This window comes from Nilaparvata lugens, chromosome X (assembly GCF_014356525.2).
Source record: "Nilaparvata lugens isolate BPH chromosome X, ASM1435652v1, whole genome shotgun sequence".
Taxonomy (NCBI): domain Eukaryota; kingdom Metazoa; phylum Arthropoda; class Insecta; order Hemiptera; family Delphacidae; genus Nilaparvata; species Nilaparvata lugens.
In genome coordinates, this window is record NC_052518.1 from 57,573,776 (window position 1) to 57,586,758 (window position 12,983).

At 34.9% G+C, this 12,983-nt stretch overlaps 1 protein-coding gene across 1 annotated transcript; it reads left to right on the forward strand.

Annotated features, from left to right (window-relative positions):
• The first annotated feature begins 353 nt into the window (after window positions 1-353).
• Window positions 354-10,300, forward strand: LOC120354628. The gene is made up of 3 exons (XM_039441995.1): window positions 354-725; window positions 1,834-2,028; window positions 10,193-10,300. The coding sequence occupies exons 1-3, from the start codon at window positions 390-392 to the stop codon at window positions 10,298-10,300; spliced, it is 639 nt and encodes a 212-aa protein (XP_039297929.1). The 5' UTR covers window positions 354-389.
• The last annotated feature ends 2,683 nt before the right edge of the window (window positions 10,301-12,983 follow it).

The following is a 12,983-nucleotide window of genomic DNA, read 5'->3' on the forward strand; positions in this document are numbered from 1 at the left end:
TATTAGAAATCATTCGAGAATGCTATTCAAAAAATGTTCAAGTGAGTTGACATGGGGGATTTCAACTTCTAGCAGGTGTTTTCACCCTCTCATGCTGAGTTCTAGATGAGATTTTTTTTTTCGTCTTCTAACACATGGATGCTATTCGAAAAATGATCGAGTGTCAGTTTTTGTAATAGGAGAGAGAATACTTACAAACTGATAACGATGTGGGAGCACGTGTTGTTGGGGAGAAATTTGAATTTTTTTCGCCTTGTAGCACACTTCGCTCTCGCTCGCACGAGCCTGGAACAGAGAGAGAAACGTATGCTATATAAACATAAGTGATGAGAGGAAAATTATCATTTACATCAGAGACAGATTCGAGTATACTTCACACATCGTACGAGATGAGTTCTCCATCGTTCATCTTACCAGATAGCCCACCACAGCGCATCCTCAACTACTGGCAGCGGAAAGCTGCCCTCGCTGCTGAGTCGTCCGCTACCGCAGCCGCCCCCTCACCGCTCAGCGTGGAACCACCATCACCAGCCGGGGAGATCATCGTTGGGGACAGCCCTCTTCAACGTCTAGCTCCAGCACCTACCTGGGCACCGCGGCATGCGGTGCTAGCTACCCTCTCGAACAACATCAAGCAGAAGCAGGCGAAGAGGAAGTTGGTGTTTGAGGAGGAGCCTGAGGTTAGCGGGGATGAGGAGGAGGAGTCAATCTACTCTCAAACAAAGGTTAGTTTCAACAAATATTATTAACTTGTGTATGCACAGATTTTTTCCGTGATTGATTGTTAAAAAATCTGTGCACATACAAGTCTTTGATTATTTGATACGAATATTATTTGAAATGATTGTAAATTGAATTATTGTTTAAAGTACTCGATCATGCATAAATTATTTGATACAATATTATTTGAACTGCTCAGAAATGGAATTATTGTTTAAAGTACTCGATCATGCATAAATTATTTGATATGAATATTATTTGAACTGATTAGAAATGAATTATTGTTTAAAGTACTCGATCATGCAACAATTATTTGTTACCAATATTTCCTTGAAGTGATTAGAATGCAAAGGAAATATTATTTGAACTGCTTAGAAATTATTGTTTAAAGTACTCGATCATCCAACAATGTTACCAATATTTCTTTGAAGTGATTAGAATGCAAGGAAATATTATTTGAACTGATTAGAAATTATTGTTTAAAGAACTCGATCATGCATCAATGTTACAAATATTATTTGAACTGCTTAGAAATTGAATCATTGTTTAAAGTAACCGATCATCCAACAATGTTACCAATATTATTTGAAGTGATTAGAAATTGAATTATGAGATATTATTGATTAAAGTAATCGATCATGCAAAAATTATTTGTTACCTATATTTCCTTGAAGTGATTAGAATGCAAAGGAAATATTATTTGAACTGCTTAGAAATTATTGTTTAAAGTACTCGATCATCCAACAATGTTACCAATATTTCCTTGAAGTGATTAGAATGCAAGGAAATATTATTTGAACTGATTAGAAATTATTGTTTAAAGTACTCGATCATGCATCAATGTTATGAATATTATTTGAACTGCTTAGAAATTGAATTATTGTTTAAAGTAACCGATCATCCAACAATGTTACCAATATTATTTGAAGTGATTAGAAATTATTGTTTAAAGTATTCGATCATGCAACAATGTTATTTCAATAACTGATATTACTCACTTTATGCAGAGAATGTCAATTTGATGATGACAATTTGATGATAATCGATCAATAATCTATCGATCTCCAGTATAATCTGAAACAAATAAGACACTAATCAAATATTTTTCAACAGAAACGAGCTGTAATGGAGCATGACTCCTCACTCGCCCCGCTAATGAAGGAGGTGGAGGGCGCGGGAGAGTTGGACTTTGTCCAACTCATAAACAAACCTCTACCCAAACCGTGGATCCCGCTGAGGGAGTTGAAGGAGGATCTACCGTACCCCATCATCGGAGCTCGAGAGGACACCAATAAACACGGTCGACATGTAATTTTAAAAATAAGGAATGCAGGAAGCAAATGCGAGGTGTATCTACCTCAAAGATTTGCTTCCTGCATTACCAGAGAAAAAATAGAACATTTTAACATCAACTGTAAAAATTATGTGTTGCTAGTAACACATAAGTCGGCAAATTGGTCGGATATGAAAATTGTTATTGCTTAACAATTTTTATATCTGTATACAATTCGTCGAGCTATGTGTTATGAATTGTATAGATGTATGTATGTATGTGTGAAAGTAGTGTTCAATAAATTGTGTACATATTTGATAAAAAATTGTTCTCAATTCTTACCTGTTGTTGTTGTTGATAAGTTCGTAATGAATAGTAGAAACACACAGAAGAAGAAATGGTTCAGCTGCTCTGTTGTGAACGATATTTAAATAAGGTGACTGGGTCTCTTATAGTTTGTTGCGAGCATGCTCAGTAGTCTTTACTGCTACACACACACACACACACACACGCACACAGCCGTACACCCAAGCGGCGCTGGCTTCTCGCTCGCTCCCTCCTACATCTGTTTTGGCACGTGTTCCTGCAGATGTGGGTGGGCGCGCAATGCCAGCATCATTTCCCCCCTTTTCAAATTGCATTCACCTTTTCAGATTATTTGCTATTTGAAATAATATTCTTATCATTCAAGCAATGTATCATAGCAATAGCGTGTGAATTCATTTCCAACTCGATTGAAAATTAAACCAATTCAATTCAATTCAAGTTGGTGTATTGATTAATTAACCTCAGTTAATGTTCAACCATTGAGTTGAAAGGTAATGGAAAATGGTATGTAGGAGAAAGCAGAGTTCGAGGAAACAGGGTAAAGGAATCTTGAGTTCAGCGGCAAGAGTTTTTAAAGGTGTGTCAGGTTTGGCAGGTAATGTGACATCAACTATTTTAAATAAGGTAATTGATAACCTGCAAGAGGAAATTTATATTCCGGGATACGAGTGGTGTGGGCCAGGAACAAAGGTTAATGAAAGGTTAAAGAGAGGTGATCAAGGTATAAATTCATTAGATAGAGCTTGCAAGGTACATGATATAGTGTATACGCAAAATAGCGATAATAAAACTCGAGCGGTAGCTGACAGAGCTCTAGCAAACGCTGCATGGGACATTTTCAAAAATCCTCAAACACCCCTTGCCGAGAAAGCACTTAGCTATCTTGTTACAAACGTCATGAAAGCTAAAGCGGCGTTTGGTGGGTCTTTGAGAAAGAAGAAGAAGAATGAGAGGAAGAGTAACCTCTATGAACATTCACAAGAAATTATAGAATTGGATAAAAATCGTGAATGGGAAATTGGATTGATTAATTTTTCTAGTTACAATAGTATTGCAAACATTAACAAAGGAACAAATTCCAGCTTCAAATATGGCGATAGATTAATCGAGTTGGATACGGGTGCATATGAAGTTGAGGATATTATAAAATCTTTAAAGAATAAATTGAATATTGATGGGAAGAAGAATAAACTTATTATATGTGCAAACGCAAATACTATGAAGATTGAAATTCATTCTGATAAACCCATTGATTTAACACGTTCTGATTCGATTGCTAAGATACTTGGTTTTGATAATGTTGTTTTGCAGCCAAATAAATGGCATTATTCCAAACATTTGGTTAACATAACAAAATGACAGTATTGACAGTATTGTAGTTGAGTATAATTTAGCATGTGGCAGTTACTCTGACGGAAAACAAAAACATATAATCTAAGAATTTTTACCAAAGGTTCCTAGCGGCTATTTAATGAACAAAGTACCATCACCGATTATTTATGTACCTTTGAATAAGCATCAAATTCAAACTATTAATGTAAAGGTAACGGACCAGAACGGATCGTTTATTGATTTCCGTGGAGATACAATTACAATTAGGTTGCACATATGTGAAAAGTTATGGGTTATCTTATTTTCAACCCGCGCACAAGTAATAATATGTGCATGCACAATCAAGTCATTAGAGAAAGGAACGCGATAGCGTCAACACCTAAAAACAAATGTGCTTTGTCGGCTAAAAGTGCGAGAATATTAGAAAAGTTGGGTTTTATAGTTGATTGGCGAAATGTTAGGAGGGGGAGCGGCAGCAATTAGTGAAATTCTGGATGTGGAGACAGACCTTCAGTTTTATAATGATATTACTAAATTCCAATTTTACACTCATACAGTTTATTTGGGACAGGAAATAAAAAACTCTGACGAGGCACGTATTGGCATAAATTCTTTAGATGTCTATTCTTTACCTTGTAAATCATTCATATTGATTGAGGGAACAGTTAACTGTACAAAACCGGGAACAGACCCAGCCGATGCACCAGTTGCAGCAGACTATAAATTAAGCAGTAACGTAATCGGCAACCTTTTTGACGAAATACGATATGAATTAGCAGGTCAGCAAATTTCTAAATCAAGATTGATTGGATTAACATCCACAATTAAAGCTATTCTAGTGAAGAATACTCTCGATAAAAACACATATCACTTGGCTGGTTTTGACAGAGCAGGATATGAGCTAACGGATAATAAATTCACTTTCTGTGTACCACTGAAATTAATCCTCCCGTTTTTTGAAGATTTTCAAAGAATAATTTTAAATTTGAAACAGGAACTCGTCTTATTGAGGTCACCGACAGACCTAAATTGTGTTGAGTCTACAAGTGGAACAAGCGTTAGTGTGAAAATTACAAAACTGCAATGGAGAATGCCCTACATAACTTTAGAAGATCATGTAAGACTGAAATTTTTGAGACTGCTCGATGCTGACACTCCACTGAAATTAGGTTTCCGGCATTGGGAAATTTGTGAATTACCAAATTTGCAAAATTCACTTAACCATTCTTGGGCAGTTCGTACCACATCGAGTTTTGATAGTCCAAAATACGTTATAATTGCATTTCAAACTGATCATAAGAATAAAATTAAAAAATCAATATCTAATCTCGATAGCTGTGGTATTTACAATGTTAAAGTATATTTGAACAGCAAGTATTATCCATATGAGAATCTGCTAGGTAAGAAGGAGGTATTATACCGCATGTTCCTGGATTTTGCGCCCTCGTATTATAATCATTCAATCAATAGCGAACTCGGAACAGAAATTGACTTTAAAACGTTTTGTGAATCAACACTGCTGATTGTTGTAGATTGTTCACACCAACCAAGTCATTTGAAATCTTCGACAGATGTTCGTATTGAAATGGAATTTAATAGTGCAGTACCAGCAAATACTTCCGCGTATTGCGTTTTAATTAGCGATCGTGTGATGGAGTACACACCTCTGACGAGCATGGTGAAAGAAGTTCAGTAATTTGCTCACTGCCTATATAAGGTGTGCATTCTGCTCAATTTAGTTCATTATCAGTTTCACCTTTGAACAGACAACATGTCCTATTCTTTGTGTTCTGATATTTTGGACAAGCCACAAACTCGCTCTATTGGTATTCAGTGCGATCTTGATAGTTTCTATTATGAAGCAAGTACACCGAAGCCGCTGCAGGTGGAGGAGGAGGAGAAACGAGAAGAGGAGGGGAGGGAGAAAGACGAAGGATTCGAGGAGCCCGCCGCCGAAGATAAAGAAGTGGACAAGCAGGCGCCTACAAAAATTGCTATGGTTGATCTTCACTGGTTTAAACAAGATTGTAATCAAATTATTGTGAAAGAACTTGCCATAATTGATCAGTTTAATAGTTATATTGTGTTCCATTTCAAATCACCATTTGCAAAGACAGAATTGAGTGCAAAATTGTATAACGATGTAACATGGTTAGAACGTCACTATCATAAAATAAAATGGGAAGATGGAGATTTAGAATACAGTGACTCATTAATACGTGATTACCTTGCAGGTTATGAGAAAATTTTCACAAAAGGAACTGAGAAAGCAAAGTTTTTAAGAAGATTGCATAGCAACGTTTAATGTAAACCAGAGGATTTTCCAAAACCTGATTTCAGCTTTTTCACTAGTTCATGGTGTTATGCTGTATGTAACATTCATAAAAATAGACCACATTCTCGCTGTGCTTTATTCTCTGCACAACATTATAATTCTTTGTTGTTTAAAAATATGTATCAAACAAATAATTTCTTGTGCAAAAACAATCGAATGCAAAGTATGAAAATGGCGCCGATGTACACAAATTCACAGAAAAGAAACTTTGCTCGTTATGGATTCTTCTACAACGGAAAGGTTTTACAGTGTGTTTATTGCATGCATGCATTGAGACTGCATAAAGCGCTTACATGTTGTCTGTCGACAATCAATGAAGAAAGACTACTTAATTACTCTATAATAGTTCCTGCCTACACTTAGTTTTGTTCATTCGCTCAACAACATGGATCCGAGAAAGTGGTTGGCTGCCGACAACGAATTGGAAGTGAGGTTAAAAAACTGTATTGATTGGTACGATGAGTGTGAAAATGCAATTAGGAAATCAACTCGTGAAAATTATAGTTTGGCGAAACAATTGAAAGACATTTTTCTAAGCACGGTTAATTTAAATGACATAAGAGACTATCTATGTTATTATCGTCCTCATAATTTGTGTATAGATAAGCTTATTAAAATTGAAGATGAAATTATGAATAGTTGTGCTGCTGCTGCTGAAATGTGTAAATAAACGTTTTCTGCCTTCAAATGATTTTTCATCCCAATATCCCATTCACGATTTTTAGTTTAGTTGCTGCTTAGAGCTAGACCTGACAACACGTGTGGTGTGATCTTTTTTATCAGGGCACGAGCCCCTATAACACATGCATCTCATCAATTTAGAAAGAGAGATATATCTTTCTCTCTTTTCACCCCCCTCATTCGACACATGTCAAACATCTGGGAAGCCGTTAACATGCAGTGTTATGGTTTTTCAAAATTCAAAAAATTAACTCGTCTCTTGATGTCAATTTCATTTAACGAATTTGATTCAATTGCGAAGAATATTAAATTTTCAACAGGATGTCAAGATGTTGATTTACCGTTAACAAAAACAGAAAATGTACACTTTTCGATTTTATCTGAGATTTTCGAACTGCTCAATATTCTAGACAGCGGTCATCTACATTATGATTGTACAAATGATTTGTCATCTGTTGTTAAAAATTCCGATGGACTTTGGAAATGCTTGTACGATATTGCAGATAAAAAATGTAAAAGAACTTAGATCATTGTAGAGATTCACTAGTATAGCATTAGATGTAGAAATATGCATTCACTTTAATTTGACAGTATAGATTCACTAGTACAGCATAGCAAAAAGGATTCACTAGTACAGTATAGCAACAAGGATTCACTTTAATTTGTCAGTAGAGAATTTTTCCCTCACTTTATTCATCCCCCTCATCTATACTGAGAGAGAGAATTTCTCAATTCACTTCAATCTGTCAGTATAGCATTAGATGTAGAAATATGGATTCACTAGTACAGTATAGCAAAAAGGATTCACTTTAATTTGACAGTATAGATTCACTAGTACAGCATAGCAAAAAGGATTCACTAGTACAGTATAGCAAAAAGGATTCACTTTAATTTGTCAGTAGAGAATTTTTCCCTCACTTTATTCATCCCCCTCATCTATACTGAGAGAGAGAATTTCTCAATTCACTTCAATCTGTCAGTATAGCATTAGATGTAGAAATATGGATTCACTAGTACAGTATAGCAAAAAGGATTCACTTTAATTTGACAGTATAGCATTAGATGTAGAAATATGGATCCACTTTAATTTGACAGTAGAGAATTTTTCCCTCTCAAAGAGATTTTTTTTCCTCATCTAGCATTCACTTCAATCTGTCAGTATAGCATTAGATGTAGAAATATGGATTCGCTAGTACAGTATAGCAAAAAGGATTCACTTTAATTTGACAGTATAGCATTAGATGTAGAAATATGGATTCACTTTAATTTGTCAGTAGTGAATTTTTCCCTCAAAGGCAAATTATTTTTTTCCCTCACCTGGGGAGGGGGAAGGGGGGAGAGAGAGAGAGAGAGAGATATCTCTTTTCAACCCCCTCACCACCACTGGGCAAGGGGAAGGGGAAATCTATTTTTAGAAAGAGAGAGAGAGAAAGATATCTCTCTCTCTTTTTAACCCCCTCACAACCACTGGGCAAGGGGAAGGGAAAATCTATTTTTAGAAAGAGAGAGAGAGAAAGATATATCTCTCTCTTTTCAACCCCCTCACCACCACTGGTCAAATGGAAGAGGAAATCTATTTTTAGAACACCCCCCCACCCACCAGGCGGGGGGAAGGGGAGGCGGGATGGACGAGGGGGTGAGGGGGGGGTTTGGAGCAAGAAAGTCAGTCCAAAATCTTAGAATCCCTCTACTAGATTCATTTCAAATTTCGCATACAAGAGAATTTACACATATTTAACATACTGTTGAAGTTTCATCAAAATATAATGATGTTTAGGAGTTGAAAACCCTATTGACCAGCATAAAAAGTGGTTGACCGGGTATTTCCAATTGTCAGATTCATTTCAAATATGGCATACAGGATAATTCACACATATTTTACATACTGTTGAAGTTTAATCGAAATAAAATTATGTTTAGGGGTGGTTAGGGGTTGAAAACCCTATTGACCAGCATAAAAACTGATTGACCGAGTATTTCCAATTGTCTGATTCATTTCAAATTTGGCATACTGGATAATTTACACATATTCAACCTACTGTTGAAGTTTCATCGGAGAATAATGATGTTTAGGGGTTGTTAGGGGTTAAAAACCCTATTGACCAGCATAAAAAGTGATTGACTGGGTAATTCCAATTGTCCAATTTATTTCAAATTTGGCATACAATAGAATTTACACATATTTAACATACTGTTGAAGTTTAATCGAAATAAAATTATGTTTAGGGGTGGTTAGGGGTTGAAAACCCTATTGACCAGCATAAAAACTGATTGACCGAGTATTTCCAATTGTCTGATTCATTTCAAATTTGGCATACTGGATAATTTACACATATTCAACCTACTGTTGAAGTTTCATCGGAGAATAATGATGTTTAGGGGTTGTTAGGGGTTAAAAACCCTATTGACCAGCATAAAAAGTGATTGACTGGGTAATTCCAATTGTCCAATTTATTTCAAATTTGGCATACAATAGAATTTACACATATTTAACATACTGTTGAAGTTTCATCAAAATATGATGATGTTTAGGGGTTGAAAACCCTATTGACCAGCATAAAAAGTGATTGACTGTGTATTTCAAATTGTCAGATTCATTTCAAATTTGGCATACAGGATAATTCACACATATTTCACATACTGTTGAAGTTTCATTGGAATAAAATGATGTTTTGGGGTGGTTAGGGGATAAAAACCGTATTGACCAGCATAAAAAGTGATTGACCAGGTATTTCTAATTGTCCGATTCGTTTCAAATTTGGCATACAGGATAATTCACACATACTAAACATACTGTTGAAGTTTTTTCAAAATATAATGATGTTTAGGGGTGGTTAGGGGTTAAAAACCCTATTGACCAGCATAAAAAGTGATTGACTGAGTATTTCCAATTGTCTGATTCATTTAAAATTTGGCATACAGGATAATTTACACATATTCAACCTACTGTTGAAGTTTCATCGAAAAATAATGATGTTTAGGGGTTGTTAGGGGTTAAAAACCCTATTGACCAGCATAAAAAGTGATTGACTGGGTATTTCCAATTGTCCAATTTATTTCAAATTTGGCATACAAGAAAATTTACACATATTTAACATACTGTTGAAGTTTCATCAAAATATAATGATGTTTAGGGGTTGAAAACCCTATTGACCAGCATAAAAAGTGATTGACTGTGTATTTCAAATTGTCAGATTCATTTCAAAATTGGCATACAGGATAATTCACACATATTTCACATACTGTTGAAGTTTCATTGGAATAAAATGATGTTTTGGGGTGGTTAGGGGATAAAAACCGTATTGACCAGCATAAAAAGTGATTGACCAGGTATTTCTAATTGTCCGATTCGTTTCAAATTTGGCATACAGGATAATTCACACATACTAAACATACTGTTGAAGTTTTTTCAAAATATAATGATGTTTAGGGGTGGTTAGGGGTTAAAAACCCTATTGACCAGCATAAAAAGTGATTGACTGGGTATTTCTAATTGTCCAATTCATTTCAAAATTGGCATACAGGATGATTCACACATACTCAAGATACTGTTGGAATTTCATGGGAATATGTCAACAACTAGGGGTGGTAAGGGGTTGAAAACCCTATTGACCAGCATAAAAACTGATTGACCGAGTATTTCCAATTGTCTGATTCATTTCAAATTTGGCATACAGGATAATTTACACATATTCAACCTACTGTTGAAGTTTCATCAGGAAAAAATGATGTTTAGGGGTTGTTAGGGGTTAAAAACCCTATTGACCAGCATAAAAAGTGATCGACTGGGTATTTCCAATTGTCCAATTTATTTCAAATTTGGCATACAATAGAATTTACACATATTTAACATACAGTTAAAGTTTCATCAAAATATGATGAAGTTTAGGGGTTGAAAACCCTATTGACCAGCATAAAAAGTGATTGACCAGGTATTTCAAATTGTCAGATTCATTTCAAATTTGGCATACAGGATAATTTACACATATTCAACATACTTTTGAAGTTTTATCAAAATAAAATGATGTTTAGGGGTGGTTAGAGGTTGAAACCCCTATTGACCAGCAAAAAAAGTGATTGACTGGGTATTTCTAATTGCCGATTCATTTCAAATTTGGCTTACAGGATAATTTGCACATACTCGAGATACTGTTGGAATTTCATGGGAATATGTCAACAACTAGGGGTGGTAAGGGGTTGAAAACCTTATTGACCAGCATAAAAAGTGATTAACCGGGTATTTCCAATTGTCCGATTCATTTCAAATTTGGCATAGAGGATAATTTACACATATTTAACCTACTGTTGATGTTTCATTAAAATAAAATGATTTTTAGGTGTTGTTAGGGGTTAAAAACCCTTGTGACCAGCATAAATAGTGTTTGACCGGGCATTTCCAATTGTCTTATTCATTTTAAATTTGGCATACGAGGAAATTTACACATATTTAACATACTGTTGAAGTTTCATCAAAATATAATGATGTTTAGGGGTTGAAAACCCTATTGACCAGCATAAAAAGTGATTGACTGGGTATTTCCAATTGTCAGATTCATTTCAAATTCGGCATACAGGATAATTTGCACATACTCAAAATACTGTTAAAATTTCATGAGAATATGTTGACAACTAGTTGTGGTAAGCGGTTGAAAAACCTATTGACCAGCTTAAAAAGTGATTGACTGGGTATTTCTAATTTTCCAATTCGTTTCAAATTTGGCATACAGGATAATTTACACATATTTAACATACTGTTGAAATTTCATTAAAATATAATGATGTTTAGGGGTTGAAAAACCTATTGACCAGCATAAAAAGTGATTGACTGGGTATTTCCAATTGTCAGATTCATTTCAAATTCGGCATACAGGATAATTTGCACATACTCAAAATACTGTTAAAATTTCATGAGAATATGTTGACAACTAGTTGTGGTAAGCGGTTGAAAAACCTATTGACCAGCTTAAAAAGTGATTGACCGGGTATTTCTAATTGTCCGATTCGTTTCAAATTTGGCATACAGGATAATTTACACATATTCAACATACTTTTGAAGTTTTATCAAAATAAAATGATGCTCGAGGGTGGTTAGGGGTTGAAAACCTTATTGACCAGCATAAAAAGTGATTGACTGGGTATTTCCAATTGTCCGATTCATTTCAAATTGGCATACAGGATAATTTACACATATTTAACCTACTGTTGAAGTTTCATTAGAATATAATGATTTTTAGGGGTTGTTAGGGGTTAAAAACCCTATTGACCAGCATAAAAAGTGATTGACCAGGTATTTCAAATTGTCCGATTTAGATGTTTAGGGTTTGAAAACCCTATTGACCAGCATAAAAAGTGATTGACCATGTATTTCTAATCGTCCGATTCGTTTCAAATTTGGCATACAGGATAATTCACACATACTAAACATACTGTTGAAGTTTCATTAGAATATAATGATTTTTAGGGGTTGTTAGGGGTTAAAAACCCTATTGACCAGCATAAAAAGTGATTGACCCGGTATTTCTAATTGTCTGATTTGTTTCAAATTTGGCATACAGGATAATTCACACATACTAAACATACTGTTGAAGTTTCATCAAAATATAATGAAGTTTAGGGGTGGTTAGGGGTTGAAAACCCTATTGACCAGCATAAAAAGTGATTGACCGGGTATTTCTAATTGTCCGATTCATTTCAAATTGGCATACAGGATGATTCACACATATTAAACATACTGTTGAAGTTTCATCAAAATATAATGAAGTTTAGGGGTGGTTAGGGGTTAAAAACCCTATTGACCAGCATAAAAAGTGATTGACCGGGTATTTCTAATTGTCTGATTCATTTCAAATTTGGCATAGGAGAAAATTTACACATATTAAACATACTGTTGAAGTTTAATCAAAATATAATGATGTTTAGGGTTTGAAAACCCTATTGACCAGCATAAAAAGTGATTGACCATGTATTTCTAATCGTCCGATTCGTTTCAAATTTGGCATACAGGATAATTCACACATACTAAACATACTGTTGAAGTTTTATCAAAATATAATGATGTTTAGGGGTGGTTGGGGGTTAAAAACCCTATTGACCAGCATAAAAAGTGATTGACCGGGTATTTCCAATTGTCCGATTCATTTCAAATTGGCATACAGGATGATTCACACATATTAAACATACTGTTGAAGTTTCATCAAAATATAATGATGCTCGAGGGTGGTTAGGGGTTGAAAACCTTATTGACCAGCATAAAAAGTGATTGACTGGGTATTTCTAATTGTCCGATTCATTTCAAATTTGGCATACAGGATAATT

What these genes read in the sequence shown, in the direction of transcription:
- LOC120354628 (XM_039441995.1), top strand. Translation starts at nt 390, where the DNA reads ATGAGTTCTCCATCGTTCATCTTACCAGATAGCCCACCACAGCGCATC. An exon ending in CAATCTACTCTCAAACAAAG is followed by an intron (nt 726 to 1,833) that starts GTTAGTTTCAAC and finishes ATTTTTCAACAG; the next exon opens with AAACGAGCTGTAATGGAGCA. An exon ending in CCAATAAACACGGTCGACAT is followed by an intron (nt 2,029 to 10,192) that starts GTAATTTTAAAA and finishes ATTGGCATACAG; the next exon opens with GATGATTCACACATACTCAA.